The sequence below is a fragment of the Bombina bombina genome, chromosome 8 (assembly GCF_027579735.1).
Source record: "Bombina bombina isolate aBomBom1 chromosome 8, aBomBom1.pri, whole genome shotgun sequence".
Lineage (NCBI taxonomy): Eukaryota > Metazoa > Chordata > Amphibia > Anura > Bombinatoridae > Bombina > Bombina bombina.
Genome location: NC_069506.1, coordinates 296,491,337 through 296,518,989, shown reverse-complemented (window position 1 = coordinate 296,518,989; position 27,653 = coordinate 296,491,337). Strand labels below are relative to the sequence as shown.

The following is a 27,653-nucleotide window of genomic DNA, read 5'->3' as shown; positions in this document are numbered from 1 at the left end:
TAGTCCCACCCTCCAGGCTATTGTTATTAAGTGTGGGCACCAAGTTATATAGTTTTTCATAATATTCCCTAAAAGCATTTGCTGGGATGTATGCAGCTCTTTACCTTTGTTTGTTTTAAGGACGAGAACAATTTTTTTAATTTACTTTCTGTTTTAATTTTCTTGCGAAAAGGGAACTGCTTTTATTATCACTCTCAAAATAACGTTGTTGCAGCCTAAGGGCATATTTCTTACAATCTTTATGGAGCATTTCATTAATATGTGTTTTGCAATCTGCGATAGCTTGAGGAGTAGTTAGTTCTGTCGGGTCTATTTTACGTTGTGCCTCTAAATTATTGAGTTTGTTAATTGTGTAATCCATTAGTTTCCTGTATTGTCTGTCGTGATGTATTTTAATACTAATAATTTCCCCTCTGATAACCGCTTTATGGGCTTCCCAAGTTATTCTAATGTATGTGTCAGGGTTATTATTAAAGAGAAAGTATTCTTAAAGTGCTTTCTTAACACGGATAGAATAAACCGGGTCAGATAATAGGATGTCGTCCATTTTCCACACATAGTAGTGTGGGGGAATACGGGGCCAATCCAAGGAGCAGCTGACTATGGAATGGTATTTTTGTTATCTGTGTGACTCTAACAAGATTAGTGACATTCATTATGAAATAATCAATTCTGGAGTGTTGGCGGTAGGGATTAGAGAAGAAGGTATATTCCCTAGAGTCCTGATGTAATATCCTCCAAGTATCATGAAGAGTGAGGTCTTTTGTTTTACTAAGTTAATGACTTTATGTGGAACAGAGGACAAATTATTAGAGTTGTCTAAATTTGGGTTCAAGGTGAGGTTGAAGTCTCCGCCCATAACGATAGCTCCTTTAGCTACTTCTAGTGTTACATTGGTGAGATGTCTGAAGAACGTGTCCTGCTTCAAGTTAGGGGCATAAACATTAATCAGGGTGACTACCTACAAATATGAGATAGCGCCCTGATGTATCACTATATTTTTTAAATAAGGGTGAAAGGGATTCCCCTTTTAATTAGGATGCCTACACCGTTTGTTTTTGCAGAGTTTGATGCATAGTACGCATCGCCAAATTTGTGGGAGAAAGTATTAGGTTCTTTATACAACATACGAAATGTGTTTCCTGTAGGAAAACAATATCGCCCTTACAGCGGATAATGTCACGTACTACCACATTTCACTTATGTGGGCAATTCAGACCTTTAGAATTAGCTGTAATAAAATGTAGGTATTTATTAGTGTGCGTCATTTGGGTGAGGTGAGATGGGAGTATCGCCTATTAGTGTTATAATGATACGGAGGGAGTGAGGGGCGTAAATCTTTGTGAAAAGACTGGAGAACATGAGGGTGACTAGTTAATAAGAAGACCTATACCTTATTGTAAAATACGGAACAAATACAATGCAAGACAAGAGATCAAATAAATAAAAAATAAAAAGTAAAAACATTGAAAACAGTGAACATTAAATAAGTCATAATTCATGACAGTAGGATGGGGAAATGCTCAGTGCAGACTTCAGATATTTTTTAAGTAAGCAGGAGAAAGTCAATCATTGATGATGAGCAATTAACTAGACCCATAGTCGATGAACATAAAACTATAACATGATAACAGTCATAATTTATAAGTAGAAGAAATACAGAGGGCGACTCCTAGTGCAGATGAGTAAGCAATATATGTACCCACTAGCTTCCCCCTTTAGAAAGATACTCACACAGTGAAAAGCACACTATAGTGCTAATGCAGCCTGCTGGGTATATTACAGTGGCCCAGCGCACATACACACTCCGGCAACGTACTGTTCCAAGGTTTTTTGACGGTCGAATGAAAAGATAGGAGACTTCAGTTGATAAAAAAAGAGCTTTATATAAAAACCAATTTACTGATTGATTTTATTTGTTCATTTATTGGTTTTTATATAATCATAGGGACGCCGCCCTGACCTGATCTCCTCATTGAAATCTTGCTATTGCGGGATTTCAATTTGCTTACATCAGAACCTTTTTCCGATGTAGACAAATTAACCCTGTCATCAAAGGGTTAAAGGGACACTGAACCCAAATTGTTTCTTTCATGGTTCAGATAGAGCATGCAATTTTAAGCGACTTTCTAATTTACTCCTATTATCAATTTTTCTTTGTTCTCTTGCTATCTTTATTTGAAAAAGAAGGCATCTAAGCTTTTTTTTTTTTTATTCAGACCTCTGGACAGCACTTTTCTATAGGTGGATGAATTTATCCACCAATCAGCAAGAACAACCCAGGTTGTTCACAAAAAATGGGCCGGCATCTAAACTTACATTCTTGCATTTCAAATAAAGATACCAAGAGAATGAAGAAAACTTGATAATATGAGTAAATTAGAAAGTTGTTTAACATTTCATACTCTATCTGAATCACAAAAGAAAAACAAATTGAGTTCAGTGTCCCTAAACACTTGATGCCGCCACAAACGGGTTAACAGATTGCAGTTAATTTATATCCTTCTGGAAGTATGGCCACAATAACAGTACATAATACTCAAGATGAGGCCTAACTAGTGAACTGTAAAGTGCCATAAGAACCTTACTATTCCTTGCTGCAATACTGCATTGTTTTGAGGATTATTAGCTAAACATAATACTCCTATTTCTCTAATTGGCAACTCACTGTTGTGCCTATTAAACACTATCTATAGACTTGGTAGATATTTTACACCAGTATCTAAATAAAAATAATTCTCCCATTTAAATTCTATTCAGAGTGAGGTGTCTGTATTTAATATGAGAATCTTCCCAATACGCGTTCCCTGCAGGGACAAACAGCAGCTGGATATTTTCCCATTAATGCCTCTCCCAGACTCCCACTCTCCTATCAAACCTATCTTTTTATACAAAGGGAGTGTTATAAATGCACCATTTAGTGCCAATAAAACATATCTCCAGCATTTACACGTAGTTTTCTTGGTGAGCTATTTAGTGGGAATTCCTTTTTATGCTGTAGGTGTTGCATATTAGGTACTCTTGTCCTGACTGAGTAATGCGGCCCAGTGGCGTCATCAGAACTTGTTACTGTGTAGGCAAAGTTTATCACGTGACACTCCCAGGCGCTTCGCGTTGCACTAGTTTGAACATTCGAGGATTCCGTAGATTTTCAACTTGGTGTTGGCGGTAGTTTTTATTTTGTAATTTTAACCGGAGGAAGCGGAATATACGTGCGGTATGGCGGGGCAGCAGGCGGAGGTGCACTCCCGCACACAAGTAGGTACCGTGTATGTGATAAGTAAATAGCGGCGAGCAGTAGACCCAGTGCTCTCTGTCTTGTTCAGCTGTGTGATCCTACAGCTCCCTCTACCGGTTGTTCTGGGTCAGAGTGGTGCCCGCTCCTGGCTTTTATGTGCTCCTGTAGTGAGTGACTGCTATTTGTTGTGTCAGGTCACCCAGTGGTGCCTGCTGCTGCTGGTTATTGTGTCACCCAGTGGTGCCTGCTGCTGGTTATTGTGTCACCCAGTGGTGCCTGCTGCTGGTTGTTGTGTCACCCAGTGGTGCCTGCTGCTGGTTATTGTGTCACCCAGTGGTGCCTGCTGCTGGTTGCCGTGTCACCCAGTGGTGCCTGCTGCTGGTTGTTGTCACCCAGTGGTGCCTGTTATTTGTTGTGTCACCCAGTGGTGCCTGCTGCTGGTTGTTGTCACCCAGTGGTGCCTGTTATTTGTTGTGTCACCCAGTGGTGCCTGCTGTTGGTTGCCGTGTCACCCAGTGGTGCCTGCTGCTGGTTGTTGTCACCCAGTGGTGCCTGTTATTTGTTGTGTCACCCAGTGGTGCCTGCTGCTGGTTGCCGTGTCACCCAGTGGTGCCTGCTGCTGGTTGCCGTGTCACCCAGTGGTGCCTGCTGCTGGTTGCCGTGTCACCCAGTGGTGCCTGCTGCTGGTTGTTGTCACCCAGTGGTGCCTGTTATTTGTTGTGTCACCCAGTGGTGCCTGCTGCTGGTTGTTGTCACCCAGTGGTGCCTGTTATTTGTTGTGTCACCCAGTGGTGCCTGCTGTTGGTTGCCGTGTCACCCAGTGGTGCCTGCTGCTGGTTGTTGTCACCCAGTGGTGCCTGTTATTTGTTGTGTCACCCAGTGGTGCCTGCTGCTGGTTGCCGTGTCACCCAGTGGTGCCTGCTGCTGGTTGTTGTCACCCAGTGGTGCCTGTTATTTGTTGTGTCACCCAGTGGTGCCTGCTGCTGGTTGTTGTCACCCAGTGGTGCCTGTTATTTGTTGTCACCCAGTGGTGCCTGCTGCTGGTTGCCGTGTCACCCAGTGGTGCCTGCTGCTGGTTGCCGTGTCACCCAGTGGTGCCTGCTGCTGGTTGACGTGTCACCCAGTGGTGCCTGCTGCTGGTTGTTGTCACCCAGTGGTGCCTGTTATTTGTTGTGTCACCCAGTGGTGCCTGCTGCTGGTTGTTGTCACCCAGTGGTGCCTGTTATTTGTTGTGTCACCCAGTGGTGCCTGCTGTTGGTTGCCGTGTCACCCAGTGGTGCCTGCTGCTGGTTGTTGTCACCCAGTGGTGCCTGTTATTTGTTGTGTCACCCAGTGGTGCCTGCTGCTGGTTGTTGTCACCCAGTGGTGCCTGTTATTTGTTGTGTCACCCAGTGGTGCCTGCTGCTGGTTGCCGTGTCACCCAGTGGTGCCTGCTGCTGGTTACCGTGTCACCCAGTGGTGCCTGCTGCTGGTTGCCGTGTCACCCAGTGGTGCCTGTTATTTGTTGTGTCACCCAGTGGTGCCTGCTGCTGGTTATTGTGTCACCCAGTGGTGCCTGCTGCTGGTTGCCGTGTCACCCAGTGGTGCCTGCTGCTGGTTGTTGTCACCCAGTGGTGCCTGTTATTTGTTGTGTCACCCAGTGGTGCCTGTTATTTGTTGTGTCACCCAGTGGTGCCTGCTGCTGGTTGCCGTGTCACCCAGTGGTGCCTGCTGCTGGTTGCCGTGTCACCCAGTGGTGCCTGCTGCTGGTTGTTGTCACCCAGTGGTGCCTGTTATTTGTTGTGTCACCCAGTGGTGCCTGCTGCTGGTTGCCGTGTCACCCAGTGGTGCCTGCTGCTGGTTGCCGTGTCACCCAGTGGTGCCTGCTGCTGGTTGTTGTCACCCAGTGGTGCCTGTTATTTGTTGTGTCACCCAGTGGTGCCTGCTGCTGGTTGCCGTGTCACCCAGTGGTGCCTGCTGCTGGTTGCCGTGTCACCCAGTGGTGCCTGCTGCTGGTTATTGCCACCCAGTGGTGCCTGTTATTTGTTGTGTCACCCAGTGGTGCCTGCTGCTGGTTGCCGTGTCACCCAGTGGTGCCTGCTGCTGGTTGCCGCGTCACCCAGTGGTGCCTGCTGCTGGTTGCCGCGTCACCCAGTGGTGCCTTCTGCTTGTTGCCGCGTCACCCAGTGGTGCCTTCTGCTGGTTGCCGCGTCACCCAGTGGTGCCTGCTGCTGGTTGCCGCGTCACCCAGTGGTGCCTGCTGCTGGTTGCCGCGTCACCCAGTGGTGCCTGCTGCTGGTTGCCGCGTCACCCAGTGGTGCTCAAAATAAAGTGTATTGTTCCTTGTTAAAAAATTATTAGTTTTTTTTTTTTTTTTTTTTTTAATTCTTTTATTAAGCCAGTTCACAGAACATAAGGGAGAAAATTACATACACTTCATGACCATAAAACAGGTGACAAATTATGACATGTTTATACAAGAACAATAGATAAATACATAAACCACAGAAAAATAAGTGTAGACCATGTCTTTCAAGAATTTGGCCATAATGAAATTCACAGAGATTACCCTGATTTCAGAGATTCCCAAACCAATACAGGGTAACTCCTGTTTATGATATCCCTATATCTATTGACACATATATATATATATATATATATATAAAAAAAAACTATCATGCCTATGAACCGTACAAATTTTTCTTTTATCTGAAAAAATGGGGGGGGGGGAACCACACACACTTTTTCTAACTTTGACCTCCAAAATCTGTTACACACCTACAACCATAAGTTATAGGACAATAAATACAAGTAGCACTTTGCTATTTCCAAACAACTTTTTTTCAAAATTAGCGCTAGTTACATTGGAACACTGATATCTTTCAGGAATCCCTGAATATTCCTTGACATGTATATATATATATATATTTTTTTTAGCAGACATCACAAAGTATTGATCTAGGCCCACTTTGGTATATTTCATGCCACCATTTCACCGCCAAATGCGATCAAATAAAAAAAATATCATTCACTTTTTCGCAATTTTTTTCACAAACTTAAGGTTTCTCACAGAAATAATTTACAAACAGCTTGTGCAATTATGGCATAAATTGTTGTAAATGCTTCTCTGGGATCCCCTTTGTTCAGAAATAGCAGTCATATATGGCTTTGGCGTTGCTTTTTGGTAATTAGAAGGCTGCTAAATGCCACTGCAAACCACACGTGTATTATGCCCATCAGTGAAGGGGTTAATTAGGGAGCATGTAGAGTTAATTTTAGCTTTAGTGTAGTAGACAACTTTCTGAAAAAATATACAAGATAACCTGCGCCAAGATAAAACTGCTACACAAACTCCAAAAGGAGATATAGGGTCTCTCAACTCCCTAAAAAGGTTATACGTTAGAAAAAGAAAATACCCAGGAGCGCTAACAAAAAGCTGAAGTGTAACTGTATTGGATAGTATATCAAAAACAGGACCAAATAAAACTCTAAAATATAATATATTTAGTACAGAGAGAATGGAAACTGACGACTAGCATAAAGCAGCAAGATATAATATAATATTCAAATAAATTATTATTTATTGATATCCGGTAGAGAGAATTGAAAAAGATGCAACTGCGTACAAACGCAGAAGATTAACCACAGAGGTCTATTTAAACAGTACAAATTATATCAATAAACTCAACAATAAAAACTAACAAACTAATATTCAAAATATATAGTAAATGCAATGACACAAAAACACAATTAAGGTCGACCTTAAAAGTAATCCAAAAAACAATTCATAAAAAACATTTCATAAAAGAAACCGCTTCATATAGCTTAGCGGTGCAATCAAAGTGAATGTGGGTGCAAATGCAAAGATAATACAAAAATAAACAAAAGTTCTAAACAAGTTAATAGCATAGAAAAAACAGATACTGGATTAAAAAAGCTGATAACATATACGCAAGGACAGATGTTACAAAGTCATTATGAGTCCAGTGTCCGTAAACGGGCGTAATCCTCAACATAGCATAGTGTTCTCAAAGTTTGGCTGCTACTGAATTCAGGCTACGGCACCTCTTACTCTTCTGGCTGGTTGTATATCAGCCGGACTGAGCGGTGTGTATTCAGTTAGTTAGCGGTTAGAGACACATGCTTTTATTTATTGTGGTACTTTCTTGCATTCTCGGAGACTTATTAGCAAGGTGTTTTTTGCACCTTGTTTTGGACATTCAGTCTAGTTTTGCACTAACGGATGGACATATACGGGACATCAGCTGGTTTCCATTGTGCAGTCTAAATTAGGCATGGATCCAGCAGGATCCGGCTGTTTTTCTGTAAAAAAGTGCTGGTTCTGAAAGGACCCAAATGTTTTTCAATAAAATGTTGTTGGATCCAGAAGTGTCTGGATGTGTTTGTATGGAAAACAATTAAATGTGTGTGTTTTTGTCTAAATTAGGCATGGATCCGGTAGGATCCGGCTTTTTTCTGTAATAAAGTGCTGGTTCTGAAAGGACCCAAATGTTTTTCAATAAAATGTTGTTGGATCCAGAAGTGTCTGGATGTGTTTGTATGGAAAACAATTAAATGTGTGTGTTTTTGTCTAAATTAGGCATGGATCCGGTAGGATCCGGCTTTTTTCTGTAATAAAGTGCTGGTTCTGAAAGGACCCAAATATTTTGCAGTAAAATTTTGTTTGATACAGAAGTGTCTGGATATGTTTGTATGGAAAACAATTAAATGTTTGTGTATTTGTCTAAATTAGGCATGGATCCGTCAGGATCCGGCTGTTTTTCTGTAAAAAAGTGCTGGTTCTGAAAGGACCCAAAATGTTTTTCAATAAAATGTTGTTGGATCCAGAAGTGTCTGGATGTGTTTGTATGGAAAACACATTTGTGTATATCTGTCGAAATTAGGCATGGATCCGGCAGGATCAGGCTGTTTTTCTGTAAAAAGTGCTGTTTCTGAAAGGACCCAAATGTTTTGCAGTAAAATGTTGTTGGATACAGAAGTGTCTGGATATGTTTGTGTGGAAAACAATTAAATGTGTTTGTATTTGTCGAAATTAGGCATGGATCCGGTAGGATCCGGCTGTTTTTCTGTAAAAAAGTGCTGGTTCTGAAAGGACCCAGATGTTTTTGTGTAAAATATTTACGGATCCAGAAGTGTCTGGATGTGTTTGTGTGGAAAACAATTACATTTGTGTGTATCTATCTAAATTAGGCATGGATCTGGCTGTTTTTCTGTAAAACAGTTTTGGTTCTGAAAGGACCCAAATGTTTTTGAGTAAAATGTTGTTGGATCCAGAAGTGTCTGGATGTGTTTGTGTGGAAAACACTTAAATTTGTGTGTATCTGTTTAAATTAGGCATGGATCCGGAAGGATCCGGCTGTTTTTCTGTAAAAAAGTGTTGGTTCTGAAAGGACCCAAATGTTTTTGAGTAAAATGTTGTTGGATCCAGAAGTGTCTGGATGTGTTTGTGTGGAAAACACTTAAATTTGTGTGTATCTGTTTAAATTAGGCATGGATCCGGCAGGATCCCGCTGTTTTTCTGTAAAAAAGTGCTGGTTCTGAAAGGACCCAAATGTTTTGCAATACAATGTTGTTGGATACAGAAGTGTCTGGATGTGTTTGTGTGGAAAACAATTAAATTTGTGTGCATTTATCTAAATTAGGCATGGATCCGGTAGGATCCGGCTGTTTTTCTGTAAAAAAGTGCTGGTTCTGAAAGGACCCAAATGTTTTGCAGTAAAATGTTGTTGGATACAGAAGTGTCTGGATGTGTTTGTGTGGAAAACACTTAAATGTGTGTGTATTTGTCTAAATTAGGCATGGATCCGTCGGGATCTGGCTGTTTTTCTGTAAAAAAGTGCTGTTTCTGAAAGGACCCAAATGTTTTGCAGTAAAATGTTGTTGGATACAGAAGTGTCTTGATATGTTTTTGTGGAAAACAATTAAATGTGTGTGTATTTGTCTAAATTAGGCATGGATCCGGCAGGATCCGGCTGTTTTTCTGTAAAAAACTGCTGGTTCTGAAAGGACCCAGATGTTTTTGAGTAAAATGTTGTTGGATCCAGTAGTGTCTGAATGTGTTTGTATGGAAAACAATTACATTTTTGTGTATTTGTCTAAATTAGGCATGGATCCAGCAGGATCCGGCTGTTTTTCTGTAAAAAAGTGCTGGTTCTGAAAGGACCCAAATGTTTTTCAATAAAATGTTGTTGGATCCAGAAGTGTCTGGATGTGTTTGTATGGAAAACAATTAAATTTTGTGTATTTGTCTAAATTAGGCATGGATCCGGCAGGATCCGGCTGTTTTTCTGTAAAAAAAGTGCTGGTTCTGAAAGGACCCAAATGTTTTGCAATAAAATGTTGTTGGATACAGAAGTGTCTGGGTGTGTTTGTGTGGAAAACAATTAAATGTGTGTGTTTTTGTCTAAATTAGGCATGGATCCGGTAGGATCCGGCTTTTTTCTGTAAAAAAGTGCTGGTTCTGAAAGGACCCAAATATTTTGCAGTAAAATTTTGTTTGATACAGAAGTGTCTGGATATGTTTGTATGGAAAACAATTAAATTTTTGTGTATTTGTCTAAATTAGGCATGGATCCGGCAGGATCCGGCTGTTTTTCTGTAAAACAGTGCTGGTTTTGAAAAGACCCAAATGTTTTTCAGTAAAATGTTGTTGGATAGAGAAGTGTCTGGATGTGTTTGTGTGGAAAACAATTAAATTTGTGTGTATTTGTCTAAACTAGGCATAGATCCGACAGGATACGGCTGTTTTTCTGTAAAAAAGTGCTGGTTCTGAAAGGACCCAAATGTTTTGCAGTAAAATTTTGTTGGATACAGAAGTGTCTGGATGTTTCTGTGTGGAAAACAATTAAATTTGTGTGTATTTGTCTAAACTAGGCATGGATCCAGCAGGATCCGGCTGTTTTTCTGTAAAAAAAGTGCTGGTTCTGAAAGGACCCAAATGTTTTGCAATAAAATGTTGTTGGATCCAGAAGTGTCTGGATGTGTTTGTATGGAAAACAATTAAATTTTTGTGTATTTGTCTAAATTAGGCATGGATCCGGCAGGATCCGGCAAGATCCGGCTTTTACCCAAACCCTCTAATTTGTAACTTAATTTGTAATGATATGGTCGTTCCAGTATTTGTTATGTATCACGCCGATATAGAACTTCATAGATTAGTATTGACAGAATAGATTGCACACATTGGGTACAGAACCTTTTACCCAATCAGAGATTATGCCACATTTACTGTACTTACACCAATGACAATCCAATCACACAGTATTAGACAATGGGAGTATTAGTCCAGAGCCTTTGATTGGCTCTTATGGAGGAGTGGCACTCATACGTCTTACTGATTGGTGTTACCTTTAGAAGGAGTAAGTTTAAAAGAACGCTAATCTCTCAGCCTCGGCTTATTCGATCTGTACAACTACAAGCTAACATTGAGAGAGGCTAGCTCGCAGCCGAAACGCGTTTGTTTTAAGTTTAGAACCGTTTTGTCACTCTTGTCACCTGATGCCACGACGGTTCCTGTTATCGGCCAGGAAACAGGGGAGTGACTTACGGTTCATATATGTGCACAGTTGGTGTGGGTATGTTTATAGTTAAGGATGTTTATACCGGTTTTAAGTATTATAGTTAAAGTATTACATTTTAATTCAACTTCCTTACTCATCCTATAGTAAGAATGAGTGCTATCTAAACCCCTGCCTTTTCTTTTTCTTATCCTTTGCTGTATATTTAAGAGGTAGCACCGGATCCCAATTTTGGACTCTTTATCTTACTAACATTTACTTGTATCGTAGTGAAAGTTTAACCATCCCCTCTTTGAATGACTGATTTTGATACAGCAAGTTTTATTAATCGGTTATGCATATTCTGTGTTTCGAAAATCTAATAATAAAAAAAAAGCCAAACACTAATATTAATACATCTTACGTTTATAAAAAGCTTGTTATGTCTCTTTATTAAACCTAATTTTTCCTACCACATCAGTTATCCAGATCAACCAGTAAGCAATGAATACTGTTTTAATTTAGGCTAACATGTTTTTATGTCCCACGTGCTTATTTTCATGTCTTGACATGTTTAGTTTATAATGGGTATCTGACCTGTTAGCCGTGCTAATGAGCTACACGGACTGTATTTTATATGCATTTTTCGTATATAAAGTAGATTGCTCCCACCTAGTGACACCTCAGTGTATTGCAGGAAATATACCTGTGATCTTTCCCAATGTTTTCCTGGGACAGTAGATGCCTTTTTATCATTATGATTATTATTATTGTCATTTATTTGTAGCGCACCAACAGATTCTGCAGCACTTGTAATTACAAGATTTTTATTCTGCAGTCTTGCAGTACATTAGCATGCTAGGTGATTGAAGATATTTTGAACAAATTAACACCTTATTTGCTGCAATTGTTTTCAATTGGAGTTCTGCTGTTTCTTATATGATCATTTCTGCTGAGGCCTATTAAAGAACAGTGTAGTACAAAAATGACATGATCTAATTTGTTAGAGAAAAGGACAGATATGTAGCAGGGTTAGGACTGTACCCTCTGCCGTACGAACGTCCTATTCTCAGAATTGGAAAATGCATCATTTTCATGGGGTGGTTAATAATGCAAATTTATTGCAAAGTTGTCTTACTTTGCACAATTAAACATCTGATATTGTACTTAGTGTCCATTTAAATTAATCTCATCCTTGATTCAGTGGTTTAAATTATGTACACCACTGTGCAAACGTTTTAGGCAGGTGTGAAAAATGCTGTAAAGTGAAATGCTCTCAAAAATAGAAATGTTAATAGATTATTTTTAGCAAAGTTGGTGAACAGAAGAAAAAAATCTAACTCAAATCAATATTTGGTGTGACCACCCATTGCCTTCACAGCATCAATTCTTTTAGGTAAACTTGCACGGTTATATTAATATACTTCTGTGATTACCTTGTATCTAAGCCTCTAGACTGCCCCCTTATTTCAGTTTTTTTTTTACAGACTTGCATTTTAGCCAATCAGTGCCCTCGTAAGTAACTCCACAGGCTTGAGCACAATGTTATCTATATGTCACACATGAACTAACGCCCTATAGCTGTGAAATACTGTCAAATGCTTTGAGATAAGAGGCGGCCTTCAAGGGCTTAGAAATTAGCATATGAGCCCACCTAGGTTTAACTTTCAACTAATAATACCAAGAGAACAAAGAAAATTTGGTGATAAAAGGGAAATGGAAAGTTATTCAAAATTGCATGCCCTATCTGAATCATGAAAGTTTAATTTTGACTAGACTGTCCCTTTAAGTACAGGCTATTGGCAAGCTGTATAAACACAGCCAGCAGAAGAAATTACATTCACACTAGGGTGTAGAAGAGATCAGTAATAACATTTTTAATTTTCCATTGTATTGGGCTTTGGTTTACAGTCAGATATAAGATAAGGACTCATGTGTGTCTACACAAATGGGTACAATTAAAGATTCGATTTTACCTGCAAGCTCAACCCATTTTATAGGTTGTGGTTTCAAAGCACAAAACCAGCTTGTTACAGAAGCATTAGTTATTTTGTTGTGAAGAGCTTATTTCCCAGCAGCAATGCCTGAACCAGCCAAGCCAGCGCCTAAGAAGGGCTCCAAGAAAACCGTAACAAGTATCATTTCATAAAGAGTTAACTTTTTTCAGCTTTTAGAAACTATTGTCTAAATACAAGTTTGCTGGCCTCAGCTCTAAGTTTAGAGATAAACAATCCCATTGTCTAATCACCTCCGGAGCCAGACTGCTAATTGATAAGATGAACTTGTAAACTTGTTATCTTAAGTACTGTAATCCTATTGTGGCCTGTCAAAGGACATTGCTCTCTATCTAAATGTGTGCTTCCCCCCCCCCCCCCCCCCTGGGAGTGCCCTGTGTGCATGTAACCTTAATAAAAAGCAGGCTGGGCATCCCAGTCCTGAGTTCTTGTTTGACCCTCAATCGCAGCGTTGACTCGTTTTTGTGGGCAGAAGGGTATCCTAGCTGTACTGCAGCTAAGGGAGATTATTCTATATATGCGAGACTCATATAGAATACTATGGAAAGCAGCTTCTCCCCTCTTTAGCAATAGGGATCCAGGCTACTAAGCGGTCCATCTCTCAGCGAGACTAAGGGTAACCGTAACATTTGGCGGCAGCGGCGGGATTTTCCTGGATTTCCTAGGAGAGGTACAGAACAGATGGAGAGCGCTTACGAAAAATTGAAGCGTACAACCCTAAAGGATTTACTTGAAAGCAGAGGGGGGTACGCCAGCAACCGGCCGAGGAGAGAGCTGATCGCAGAATTGACCGAACTGGATCAGAGCTTCACAATGGCGGAAACACTGACCACGATTAGTGACGAAAAAACCAGGATTGTTCGGGAAAGGCTCTCATTATACGGGCCAAACCCCTCCATGGAATTGGTACAGCAGTTGATGGCGGAGGCGGATGAGGATATACGAGAGACTCGAGCCCACAAACTCAACCTAGCGAACGCACACCGCAATGCTGAAGCCCCGCAGGTAATCATCCCTGTCGAAAATGCTGGGAGGCCCAAGATACCCTATGCGGCATTTCGACCCTTCCTAGAGAGCGAGACAGGGATTGATGAATATTTGGCGGACTTCGAAAGGCAATGTGCCCTGCACCAGATTCCCAACAGAGAGTGGCCCACGATATTGTCTGGGAAACTATCCGGGCGAGCCCTGGAAGCCTTTCGTACTCTGGGTGCTGAGGAAGTGACACAGTATGAGCTAGTTAAGGAGACACTGTTGCGACGGTACGCTGTAACTCCGGACACGTATCGCCGACAGTTTCGGGGCATGAAAAAGAAGCCATATGGAATGGGCGCACCGAATGCGGAGAGCGGCAAATCACTGGCTGAGCGGAAGTAAAGCGGTGACTGGTGAGGAAATTTTACAATTGTTTCTCTTAGAACATTTTTATAATGGCATGGAACAGCAAGGGAAGGAATGGCTGCTAGACAGGCGGCCTTCTACCTTAGAAGAAGCAGCCAAATTGGCCGATGAACATTATGACTCCCGTCTTCACGAACCCATGAACTACCGAGCTCCAGCACGGGTCGAACCCAGAGAGGTTTACCGTGCACCCCCTCGTGCTGAATTCCGAGCCCCGGTGCCCACAGGGCCCGTCCGACACTCAGGACCACCCAATAACAGCTCTGAGCGTCCCAGACCGACTTGCCACCGATGCAAGCAACCAGGGCATTTCATGGCTAGCTGCCCCCTTAATACGCACCAGACACCCAGGAATTACAATTACCCCTCTGGGTCCTATCGTCCGGCCCGGGCCCTCTGTGTTAACCAAGAGGCCCCTATGGAGGGATATGTGGGGCAGCTTCACGAGGCGGACCCTGTATATGCTGCCTCAGATAACCGCCAGCACCATCGGCAGAAGGTATGGCTCGAGGGGCGATCTACCGAGGGATTGAGAGACACAGGAGCTACTATCACGCTGGTACAGAGTCATTTGGTGCCAGAGCACAAGCGATCCGGACAGACTGTGGCCGTTAGAGTGGCGGGGGGGGATGTGTACAAAATTCCAACAGCTCAAGTGCATCTTGATTGGGGAGCGGGAAAGGGGGCTGTGAACGTGGGCATAATGGATAATTTACCTGCCGAAGTACTACTGGGCAACGATTTGGGCCCCATGACTTCTGCCTATGCTCCAGTATGCAACAACGAGGCGGACCCAGTGACTACACGGGCCCAAGCCCGGACGGAGCGAGAGCTCTCACCAGTGCGGGAGACACAGGTAAGACCTACCCCGACCTTGCCTGACATGTTAGGCCCCATACCCTGGGACACCCCAGATGCTTTCAAGACAGAGTCTAAGACTGACCCGACCTTACAAAAGTACCGGGAACGAGCAGAGACCGGAGGGGGCGGGGCAGATAACGAAACATTCTTATGGGAAAAAGGGAAACTATACCGCTGGACAGAGAAAAGGGGACAGCGTAGGCGACAGCTGGTAGTGCCCCACAAATACCGTCAAGAAATCCTCAAGATAGGCCACGACATCCCCTTAGCAGGCCACCTAGCCGTAACCCGTACCCTACACCGCATTACTCACACATTCTTTTGGCCAAGGGTGCACGCTGACGTTAGAACTTACTGTAACACCTGCGATGTGTGTCAACGAGTAGGAAGGCGAGGCGATCACCCTAAAGCCCATCTAGTAAATATGCCCATTGTAGAGGAACCCTTCAGCCGGGTTGCTATTGACCTAGTGGGACCACTGGCTACCCCTAGTCCCTCCGGTAAGCGCTACATTCTTACCGTAGTGGACTACGCTACCAGGTACCCAGAGGCTGTCGCCCTATCCAACATACAAGCGGATACGGTAGCGAATGCACTAGTACAGGTGTTCTCCCGGGTAGGATTTCCAAAAGAAATCCTATCCGACCGAGGCACCCAATTTACGGCTGAATTGACCCAACAACTCTGGCAGGTTTGCAAAATTAAGTCCCTCCTGAGCTCCCCATACCACCCCCAGACGAACGGGCTGTGTGAGAGGTTCAATGGGACCCTCAAGCAAATGCTCAAGACGTTCACTCAGGAATACCGAGACTGGGAACGCTTCCTGCCGCACCTCCTATTTGCTTATCGGGAGGTGCCCCAGGAAACGACAGGGTTCTCTCCCTTCGAGTTGCTCTACGGAAGAAAGGTACGGGGACCCCTAAACCTGATCCGGGAGCACTGGGAGGGAGAGATGGAGGCTGACGGTGTCCCCATTGTGCCATACGTGCTGGAACTCAGGGACCGAATGGAGCAATTAGCCAAATCCGTGCGGGCTAATCTCCAGTTGGCCCAGAGAAGACAGAAAGTATGGTACGATCGGGGGGCCCGAAAGAGAATCTTCACCATAGGACAAAAGGTGTTAGTACTTAAGCCGGTGAAGACAGACAAATTGCAGGCGTCCTGGCAGGGTCCCTACCAGATCGTAGAGAAAAGGGGAGACACCACTTATGTGATATCTAGCTGCCATGACAACAATCTTAGAAAGACATTCCATGTAAACATGCTCAAGGAATATTTTGAGCGACCAGAGAACGTGACGGCCGTATGTTGTTCCCCTCAGGAAGACCCCGACAGTCTACCCATTCCAGACCTATTAGAAAAGAGTCTCCCCACAGGTATAGTGGCTCAGGTTCAGATAGGGGACCGACTTAGCCCCACTGAAAGGGAGCAGCTCAGCCAACTCCTCCAGTCCAAACACCTCACCTTCTCCCCGAAGCCAGGGTACACTACTTTAACCACCCACCAGGTAGATACTCCGGGACAAGCTCCCTTGCGCCAGGCTCCGTACCGAATCCCCGAAGCAGTTAGGACAGGAATGAAGAAGGAGATCGATGAGATGCTCCAGCTCAGGGTAATTGAGCCCTCCGATAGTCCCTGGGCCTCCCCAGTTGTCTTGGTGCCCAAGAAAGATGGGACCACCCGGTTCTGCGTAGACTATCGGAGGCTCAATGAAAAAACCGTGACGGACGCTTACCCTATGCCCAGGGTAGACGAGCTACTCGATCGTATAGCCAGGGGAAATTACCTGACCACTATTGACCTCTGCAAAGGTTACTGGCAGATTCCCCTGGCCCCGGAGGCTATCCCCAAGTCGGCATTCGTCACCCCATTCTGCTTATATCAGTTTAGGGTAATGCCGTTTGGGATGAAGAATGCCCCAGCTACATTCCAGCGCTTGGTGGATAGGCTCCTGGATGGCTTCCAGAGTTTTGCTTGCGCCTACCTGGACGACATAGCGATCCACAGTGAGTCCTGGGAGGACCACTTAGCTCATGTAGGAATGGTTCTGGATCAGATCCGGGCTGCTGGCCTGACTCTGAAGCCAGAAAAATGTCACTTTGGGATGGCCGAGGTACAGTACCTGGGTCACCGGGTGGGGTGTGGAAAGCAGCGACCAGAGCCGGCCAAGATAGAAGCTGTCGCCAATTGGCCCACCCCCATCACTAAGACTCAGGTCCTAGCCTTCCTGGGCACGGCAGGGTACTATAGACGGTTCGTACCAGACTACAGCACACTTGCCAAACCCCTGACTGACTTGACCAAGAAGAACTTACCTCGACAGGTCCTGTGGTCTCCCCACTGTGAAACGGCTTTCCAGGCTCTCAAAAATGCTCTAATTAACGCTCCTGTCTTGGCGGCCCCAGCCCTTAACAAACGTTTTATCGTCCATACAGATGCTTCCATGTTTGGGCTGGGAGCCGTCCTCAGCCAAGTGGGCGAAGATGGAGGGGAGCATCCAGTTGCCTACATCAGCCGGAAGCTCCTGCCCCGCGAAGTCAGCTATGCAGCGGTCGAAAAGGAGTGTTTGGCTTTGGTGTGGGCATTAAAGAAATTGACTCCCTATTTATATGGGCAGGAGTTCACTCTGGTCACCGACCATAACCCGTTGGTGTGGCTGAACCGGGTCTCTGGAGATAACGGCAGGCTATTACGTTGGAGCTTATCGTTGCAACCCTTCAATTTCACCATTACTTACAGACCTGGGAAACAGAATGGCAACACCGACGGGTTGTCCAGACAAACCGACCTCAGCCCCGCATAACCAGCGGTCTGGACAGCCTTAGTCTGCCCCGAAAAGGGGTCAGACCGTGTCTGCCAGAGTGTTCCACAGAAAGGGAGCACTGTTACAGAAGCATTAGTTATTTTGTTGTGAAGAGCTTATTTCCCAGCAGCAATGCCTGAACCAGCCAAGCCAGCGCCTAAGAAGGGCTCCAAGAAAACCGTAACAAGTATCATTTCATAAAGAGTTAACTTTTTTCAGCTTTTAGAAACTATTGTCTAAATACAAGTTTGCTGGCCTCAGCTCTAAGTTTAGAGATAAACAATCCCATTGTCTAATCACCTCCGGAGCCAGACTGCTAATTGATAAGATGAACTTGTAAACTTGTTATCTTAAGTACTGTAATCCTATTGTGGCCTGTCAAAGGACATTGCTCTCTATCTAAATGTGTGATGGGGGATTTTGTGCTCCCCCCCACCCTGGGAGTGCCCTGTGTGCATGTAACCTTAATAAAAAGCAGGCTGGGCATCCCAGTCCTGAGTTCTTGTTTGACCCTCAATCGCAGCTTTGACTCGTTTTTGTGGGCAGAAGGGTATCCTAGCTGTACTGCAGCTAAGGGAGATTATTCTATATATGCGAGACTCATATAGAATACTATGGAAAGCAGCTTCTCCCCTCTTTAGCAATAGGGATCCAGGCTACTAAGCGGTCCATCTCTCAGCGAGACTAAGGGTAACCGTAACACAGCTATTTCATATACTCAAACATTAAAATGCAGTTTCTCATACATTCTATACTCTGCAGCCGATATAACAAGTCATTGTAAATACATTAAGGGAAAAACAATTTTACAGTATTCGGTCCCTTTAATGTCATACACCGTGGCAATACTGAGCACAGAAACAAGACACGGTAGTTACACTGCACCAGCAAGGTCTCTCCCAGGCAGAAATTTTAAGGCAGACTGGGGTTTCCAGATGTGCTGTCTCAGCTCTTTGAAGAAGCACAAAGAAACATGTAACATAGGTCTGTAGCCGCAGTATGTGAAAGATCTGTAGCAGAAGGCAGTTTGTTCACCAAAGGACTGGAGAGCGATACAAGGAGGAATGTCTGCAGGTAACAGTGAAGTATGGTGCAGGTTCCTTACAAGTTTGGGGCTACATTTCTACAAATGGAGGTGGGAATTTCAGAACTAATGGTATTGCCCATCAGGGAGGAATCTGATTGTCCCCAAAATTATTCTGCAACATGACAAGGACCCCAGATATGCAGCCAATGTCATTAAATAGACATGAAACCCAAATTTTTTCTTTCATGATTCTGATAGAGAGAACAATTTTAAACAACATTCCAATTTACTTCATTTATCTAATTTGTTCATTCTGTAGGTATCCTTTGTTGAAGAAATAGCAATGCACATGGGTGAACAAATGACACAAGGCATCTATGAGCAGCCACCAATCAGCAGCTACTGAGCCTATTTAGATATGCTTTTCAACAAAAGATATCAAGAGAATGTGGCAAATTAGATAATAGAAGTAAATTATAAAGTTGTTTAAAATTGCATGCGCTTTCTAAATCATGAAGCAAAAAACATTTTGGTTGCACGTCCCTTTAAGTACTATCTTCAGCGTAAAGAAGAACAAGGAGTCCTGGAAATGATGGTCTGGCCCCCACAGAGCCCTGATCTCAACATCATTGGATTACATGAAGAGACAGAAGCAACAGAGGCTGCCTAAATCCAGAGAAGAACTGTGGTTAGTTTTCCAACATGTCTGGAATCACCTACCTGCCGAGTTCCTTAACAAACCTGTGTGCTTAGAAGAATTGATGCTAATTTAATGGCAAATTGTGGTCACAACAAATATTGGTTTGATTTAGATTTTTTTTGTGTTCACTCACTTTGCATTTCGTTGATAAAAATAAACCATTTACATTTCTATTTATAAAAGCCGCCTTACTTTACCGCATTTGTTTTTCACACCTAAAACGTTTGGACAGTTCTGTACATATGGGCCTCTGCTCATTAAATTCATCTTTGCTCCTTTTAGGAAGTGACAAAATTATGTCGGCTGTTCCTCACAAAAATAACATAATCCCCATTTATTTTTTTTGGTTAAAGGGACACTGTACCCAAATTTTTTCTTTTGTGATTCAGATAGAGCATGCAATCTTAAGCAACATTCTAATGTACTCCTATTATCAAATTTTCTTCATTCTCTTGGTATGTTTATTTGAAAAGCAAGAATTTAAGTTTAGATGCCGGCCCATTTTTGGTGAACAACCTGGGTTGTCCTTGCTGATTGGACAGCACCAATAAACAAATGCTGTCCATGGTTCAGAACTACAAAATTTCCTAGCTCCTTAGCTTAGATGCCTTCTTTTTCAAATAACGATATCAAGAGAAAGAAGAAAAATTGATAACAGAAGTAAATTAGAAAGTTGCTTAAAATTGCATGCTCTATCCGAATCATGAAAGAAAAAATTTGGGTTCAGTGTCCCTTTAAGTTAAATGTTAAAGTAGAAACAGGTTGACCTAAGCTTAGAGCAGAGATTGACAAACAGACTTGTAATTTAGGAGTGAGTCACATTTATTTATATATTTTATTAGCGTTTCCTGTATGTTTGTATACAGGGGACATAGCAATGAAACGGGGAAATCTCTAATAGCAAATACGGTGCAGATGTAGCTTGATAAAGTTGTACCACTGTTTAGTGTTCATAAAGAATATTAACTGGTTTAGTCGTTTGTATTGGTAGTACATGAAATCCTCACATTGATACATGCCAACCCCACTAGTGCACTCTTCTTCCATGCTCATGCCACCCCACCACCGTGCTCGCCTTCCATGCTCATGCCAACCCCACTAGTGCGCTCTTCTTCCATGCTCATGCCACCCCACCACCGTGCTCGCCTTCCATGCTCATGCCAACCCCACTAGTGCGCTCTTCTTCCATGCTCATGCCACCCCACCACCGTGCTCGCCTTCCATGCTCATGTCAACCCCACTAGTGCGCTCTTCTTCCATGCTCATGCCAACCCCACAAGTGCACTCTTCTTCCATGCTCATGCCACCCCACCACCGTGCTCACCTTCCATGCTCATGCCAACCCCACTAGTGCGCTCTTCTTCCATGCTCATGCCACCCCACCACCGTGCTCGCCTTCCATGCTCATGCCAACCCCACAAGTGCACTCTCCTTCCATGCTCATGCCACCCCACCACTGTGCTAGTCTTCCATGCTCATGCCAACCCCACTAGTGCACTCTCCTTCCATGCTCATGCCACCCCACCACTGCGCTAGTCTTCCATGCTCATGCCAACCCCACTAGTGCGCTCTTCTTCCATGCTCATGCCACCCCACCACCGTGCTCGCCTTCCATGCTCATGCCAACCCCACAAGTGCACTCTCCTTCCATGCTCATACCAACACCACCACTGCGCTAGTCTTCCATGCTCATGCCAACCCCACTAGTGCGCTCTTCTTCCATGCTCATGCCACCCCACCACCGTGCTCGCCTTCCATGCTCATGCCAACCCCTCTAGTGCGCTTTCCTTCCATGCTCATGCCAACCCCTCTAGTGCGCTCTTCTTCCATGCTCATGCCACCCCACCACCGTGCTCGCCTTCCATGCTCATGCCAACCACACTAGTGCGCTCTTCTTCCATGCTCATGCCACCCCACCACCGTGCTCGCCTTCCATGCTCATGCCAACCACACTAGTGCGCTCTTCTTCCATGCTCATGCCACCCCACCACCGTGCTCGCCTTCCATGCTCATGCCAACCCCACTAGTGCGCTCTCCTTCCATGCTCATGCCAACCCCACCACTACACTCGCCTTCCATGCTCATGCCAACCCCACCACTACACTCGCCTTCCATGCTCATGCCACCCCACCACTGCGCTCGCCTTCCATGCTCATGCCACCCCACCACTGTGCTCGCCTTCCATGCACATGCCAACCCCACTAGTGCGCTATCCTTCCATGCTCATGCCAACACCACCACTGCACTCGCCTTCCATGCTCATGCCAACCCCACCACTGTACTCGCTCTCCATGCTAATGCCACCCCACCATTGCGCTCTCCTTCCATGCTCATGCCACCCCACCACTGCGCTCTCCTTTCATGCTCATGCCACCCCACCACTGCGCTCTCCTTCCATGCTCATGCCACCCCACCACTGCGCTCTGCTTCCATGCTCATCCCTCCTCACCACTGCGCTCGCCTTCAATGCTCATGCCAACCCCACCACTGCGCTCGCCTTCAATGCTCATGCCAACCCCACCACTGTGCTCTCCTTCAATGCTCATGCCAACCCCACCACTGTGCTCTCCTTCAATCCTCATGCCAACCCCACCACGGTGCTCTCCTTCCATGCTCATGCCAACCCACCACTGCGCTTGCCTTCCATGCTCATGCCAACCCCACCACTGCACTCGCCTTCCATGCTCATCCCAAACCACCACTGCGCTCGTCTTCCATGCTCATGTTAACCCCATCACTGTGCTCTCCTTCCATGCTCATGCCACCACACCACTGCGCTCTCCTTTCATGCTCATGCCACCCCACCACTGCGCTCTCCTTCCATGCTCATGCCACCCCACCACTGCGCTCTCCTTCCATGCTCATGCCACCCCACCACTGCGCTCTGCTTCCATGCTCATCCCTCCTCACCACTGCGCTCGCCTTCAATGCTCATGCCAACCCCACCACTGCGCTCGCCTTCAATGCTCATGCCAACCCCACCACTGTGCTCGCCTTCCATGCTCATGCCAACCCCACCACTGTGCTCGCCTTCCATGCTCATGCCAACCCCACCACTGCGCTCTCCTTCTATGCTCATCCCAACCCACCACTGTGCTCTCCTTCCATGCTTATGCCACCCCACCACTGTGCTCGACTTCCATGCTCATGCTACCCCACCACTGTGCTCGACTTCCATGCTCATGCTACCCCACCACTGTGCTTGCCTTCCATGCTCATGCCAACCCCACCACTGCGCTCTCCTTCCATGCTCATCCCAACCCACCACTGTGCTCTCCTTCCATGCTCATGCCACCCCACCACTGTGCTCTCCTTCCATGCTCATGCCACCCCACCACTGTGCTCTCCTTCCATGCTCATGCCAACCCCACCACTACGCTCTCCTTCCATGCTCATGCCACCTCACCACTGTGCTCATTTGTATTGGTAGTACATGAAATCCTCACATTGATACATGCCAACCTCACTAGTGCACTCTCCTTCCATGCTCATGCCACCCCACCACTGTGCTTACCTTCCATGCTCATGCCACCCCACCACTGTGCTTACCTTCCATGCTCATGCCAACCCCACTAGTGCGCTCTCCTTCCATGCTCATGCCAACCCCACCACTGCGCTAGCCTTCCATGCTCATGCCATCCCCACCACTAAGCTCTTTCCATGCTCATGCCACCCCCACCACTGCGCTCGCCTTCCATGCTCATGCCACCCCACCACTGTTCTCGACTTCCATGCTCATGCCAACCCCACTAGTGCGCTCTCCTTCCATGCTTATGCCAACCCCACCACTGCGCTCGCCTTCCATGCTCATGCCACCCCCACCACTAAGCTCTCTTTCCATGCTCATGCCACCCCCACCACTGCGCTCGCCTTCCATGCTCATGCCACCCCACCACTGCGATCACATTCCATGCTCATGCCACCTCACCACTGCGCTCGCTCCTATGCTCATGCCACCCCACCACTGTGCTCACCTTCCATGCTCATGCCAACCCCACTAGTGCGCTCTCCTTCCATGCTCATTCCAACCCCACCACTGCGCTCGCCTTCCATGCTCATGCCAACCCCACCACTGCGCTCTCCTTCCATGCTCATGCCAACCCCACCACTGTGCTGTCCTTCCATGCTCATTCCAACCCCACCACTGCGCTCGCCTTCCATGCTCATGCCAACCCCACCACTGCGCTCGCCTTCCATGCTCATGCCAACCCCACCACTGCGCTCGCCTTCCATGCTCATGCCAACCCCACCACTGCGCTCGCCTTCCATGCTCATGCCAACCCCACCACTGCGCTCGCCTTCCATGCTCATGCCAACCCCACCACTGCGCTCGCCTTCCATGCTCATGCCAACCCCACCACTGCGCTCGCCTTCCATGCTCATGCCAACCCCACCACTGCGCTCTCCTTCCATGCTCATGCCAACCCCACCACTGTGCTGTCCTTCCATGCTCATGCCAACCCCACCACTGTGCTCTCCTTTCATGCTCATGCCAACCCCACCACTGTGCTCTCCTTTCATGCTCATTCCAACCCCACCACTGTGCTCTCCTTTCATGCTCATGCCAACCCCACCACTGTGCTCTCCTTTCATGCTCATGCCAACCCCACTAGTGCGCTCTCCTTCCATGCTCATTTTAACCCCACCACTGCGCTCGCCTTCCATGCTCATGCCAACCCCACCACTGTGCTGTCCTTCCATGCTCATGCCAACCCCACCACTGTGCTGTCCTTCCATGCTCATGCCAACCCCACCACTGCGCTCGCCTTCCATGCTCATGCCAACCCCACCACTGTGCTGTCCTTTCATGCTCACGCCAACCCCACCACTGCGCTCTCCTTCCATGCTCATGCCAACCCCACCACTGTGCTGTCCTTCCATGCTCATGCCACCCCCACCACTAAGCTCTTTCCATGCTCATGCCAACCCCACCACTGCGCTCGCCTTCCATGCTCATGCCACCCCCACCACTAAGCTCTCTTTCCATGCTCATGCCACCCCCACCACTGCGCTCGCCTTCCATGCTCATGCCACCCCACCACTGCGATCACATTCCATGCTCATGCCACCTCACCACTGCGCTCGCTCCTATGCTCATGCCACCCCACCACTGTGCTCACCTTCCATGCTCATGCCAACCCCACTAGTGCGCTCTCCTTCCATGCTCATTCCAACCCCACCACTGCGCTCGCCTTCCATGCTCATGCCAACCCCACCACTGCGCTCTCCTTCCATGCTCATGCCAACCCCACCACTGCGCTCTCCTTCCATGCTCATGCCAACCCCACCACTGCGCTCTCCTTCCATGCTCATGCCAACCCCACCACTGTGCTGTCCTTCCATGCTCATTCCAACCCCACCACTGCGCTCGCCTTTCATGCTCATGCCACCTCACCACTGCGATCACATTCCATGCTCATGCCACCTCACCACTGCGATCACATTCCATGCTCATGCCACCTCACCACTGCGCTCGCTCCTATGCTCATGCCACCCCACCACCGTGCTCTCCTTCCATGCTCATTCCAACCCCACCACTGCGCTCGCCTTCCATGCTCATGCCAACCCCACCACTACGCTCTCCTTCCATGCTCATGCCAACCCCACCACTGCGCTCTCCTTCCATGCTCATGCCAACCCCACCACTGCGCTCTCCTTCCATGCTCATGCCAACCCCACCACTGTGCTGTCCTTCCATGCTCATGCCAACCCCACCACTGCGCTCGCCTTTCATGCTCATGCCAACCCCACCACTGTGCTGTCCTTTCATGCTCACGCCAACCCTACCAATGCGCTTTCCTTCCATGCTCATGCCAGCCCCAACTGTGCGCTTTCCCTCCATTCTAATGCCAGCCGCACCAGTGCATGCTCCTTCCATGCTCACGCCAACCCTACCAGTGCGCTCTCCTTCCATGCTAATGCCAACCCCACTAGTTTGCGCTCCTTCTATGCTCACGCCAGCCCCCAGCCATGTAAACTAGAATCCAGGGTTAATTTATTTTTTGTATCTTATTTAAGTTGATCAGTCTGTGTGTGTTGCCTCTGTTATATAGTCAGCATAAACACAGGAAACATGCAATATCTGATTATCTAACAAAACCGAGATACTTTCTGCCCTTGGCATGCACATGTGAAACAACTTGCAACTTAGTTTTTGATCCATGCAGGGTCCCATCCAATTAAAAAAGCTACAGATATATCCCCAGCCTAGCTCCCTGTCATCTCTAGCTCCATGGTTTGTGTATATTTGCTATAGGTGAAAGTTTGTAGTTTGCATCAATTTGCCAAAATGAGTCTGGTGTTTTTCCCTCAACTGTAAAAAATGCTTTAAAACCATTTGCAATGTAGTGTTGTTAATTACCGTTGTGCTATGCATATAAATAAAATATTTTTGCTGTACCTTTTTAAATAGCAATCTCCCGTTTTACTAAAAAGTGTTTTCATTTAGCACTGCTTTTGAATGCAGGGGCTTTTACAATGGGTAATGAGTCTATCTTGCAAACTTTTCTGCTAAGACAAGGTCAAGTCTGTATTAGGATATTCACAAGCAAATAATTGCCTGTACTGTACGTGCACTTATGGTAACGCTCATGAATGCGGTTGTGCACTTATGGTAACGCTCATGAATGCGGTTGTGCACTTATGGTAACGCTCATGAATGCGGTTGTGAACACATTTCACGATTTGGCCAAGAAGAAAACATGGAGGAAACGGGTTATTCCACAGGTCTGTATAAGGAGTCAGTGAGATGAGTCTGTAACTACCTGTGACCCCCAAGGCAGAAAATGCTGTGATCTGCAATGTCATTGCAGTAAACGCAGCATGTCTGCAGAAAGGACGTGACACATGCAGGAACCTTTTTCCGGCTTTGCAGCGCTGCTCCACATCAGGGTTTTCTGTTCAAACAGCCCTGTCCTCTGGCTGCACTGTGTAATGTGTCCTTAATACAGTGCAGCTAAAATCAAGCACTTTTTGAAGAAAACAGTCAAACATGGAGCAGTGCAGCAAAGCAGCAGTACATTAATTGATGACTGGTTCTCAGGAATGTTTTTAACCCCCCAGCCCTTTGCAGTCTGTCAAGCTGTGACTCCTGAATGTAAGACTTTCTTGTGAGCAATGCACCTATAATTATGTGATGATAGAACAAGAGCAAAGGAAACAAATGTGTTTAAGAGACACTTTAAAAAAAAGTTGTTGTTTTTTCTTCTGCAGCTAATTTGCAATGCAATTTTCAACTGCTGCAATATATTATAACATTTTAAAAATTACTTTTTCTTTCATACAGTTGGCGAGAGTCCACAACCTGTTATATGGGCTACACATTCCTATATGTAACAGGTCATGGACTCTCGCCAGCATGAAATAAATTAATTTATCAGGTAAGATATATATATATATTTATTATGTTTTTTTTCTCCAATCAGTACATTTGAGATGGTGCTTTAGTGTAAATGTCTGATTTAAAATGTAATTTCATTTCAAAATAACCTTTAGAAACATTTTCACAAAAAATAATCTTATTGCAGAAAGTGAAAAATAGTCCTTTCGCTGTGTCTGATGATGTTATAGGTTTTGTACAACAAAGCACATTCTGATGTCTATATGTCTGTTTTTTCAGAGGCTGAAAGCTGCTGTTCATTACACAGTGGGCTGTCTGTGTCAGGAAGTTGCTGACGATAAAAACATTCAGTTTAGCAAACAAGCTGTTGCTGCAATTTCTGAAATCACCTTCAGACAATCTGGTGAATACAAATGTCTCTCCTTATTCTGCCGTTGTGTTGCAGGTTTTATTACTGGGGATTACTGTGTATTGCTAAGCGTGTGCTAAAGGGAACTGCTATCATGTATAAGAGAGAGAGCTGTTTCAACACCTAAAACATGTTGGTTTTTTTCACAGCCACGTTAAAGCTGTTTTTGATTTTGAAGCTAACGGCAAGTGCAGCCAGACCTTAAAGTGAATGTAAACTTTAATTAATTAAAGACCAGTATCAAATAATAATCTTAAAAACAGGGGCACTTTAATTCATTAAAGTTTACAAAGATGCTTATTTTTTTAAAATACTTACCTTTGCGTTATGGTAAACACCTACAGCTCCTGCTTTCTTTAGCAGA

The 27,653-nt window shown here is 45.4% G+C and overlaps 1 protein-coding gene across 1 annotated transcript in view; it reads left to right on the top strand.

Annotated features, from left to right (window-relative positions):
* Positions 1-3,125: 3,125 nt before the first annotated feature.
* The window catches only part of CENPS (centromere protein S), a 109,987-nt gene continuing 85,459 nt past the window's right edge, over positions 3,126-27,653 (top strand). The window contains exons 1-2 of the mRNA XM_053691488.1: positions 3,126-3,258; positions 27,160-27,283. Coding sequence (XP_053547463.1) covers positions 3,220-3,258; positions 27,160-27,283 — 163 coding nt within the window. The 5' untranslated portion in view covers positions 3,126-3,219. The remainder of the gene's footprint in view (positions 3,259-27,159; positions 27,284-27,653) is intronic.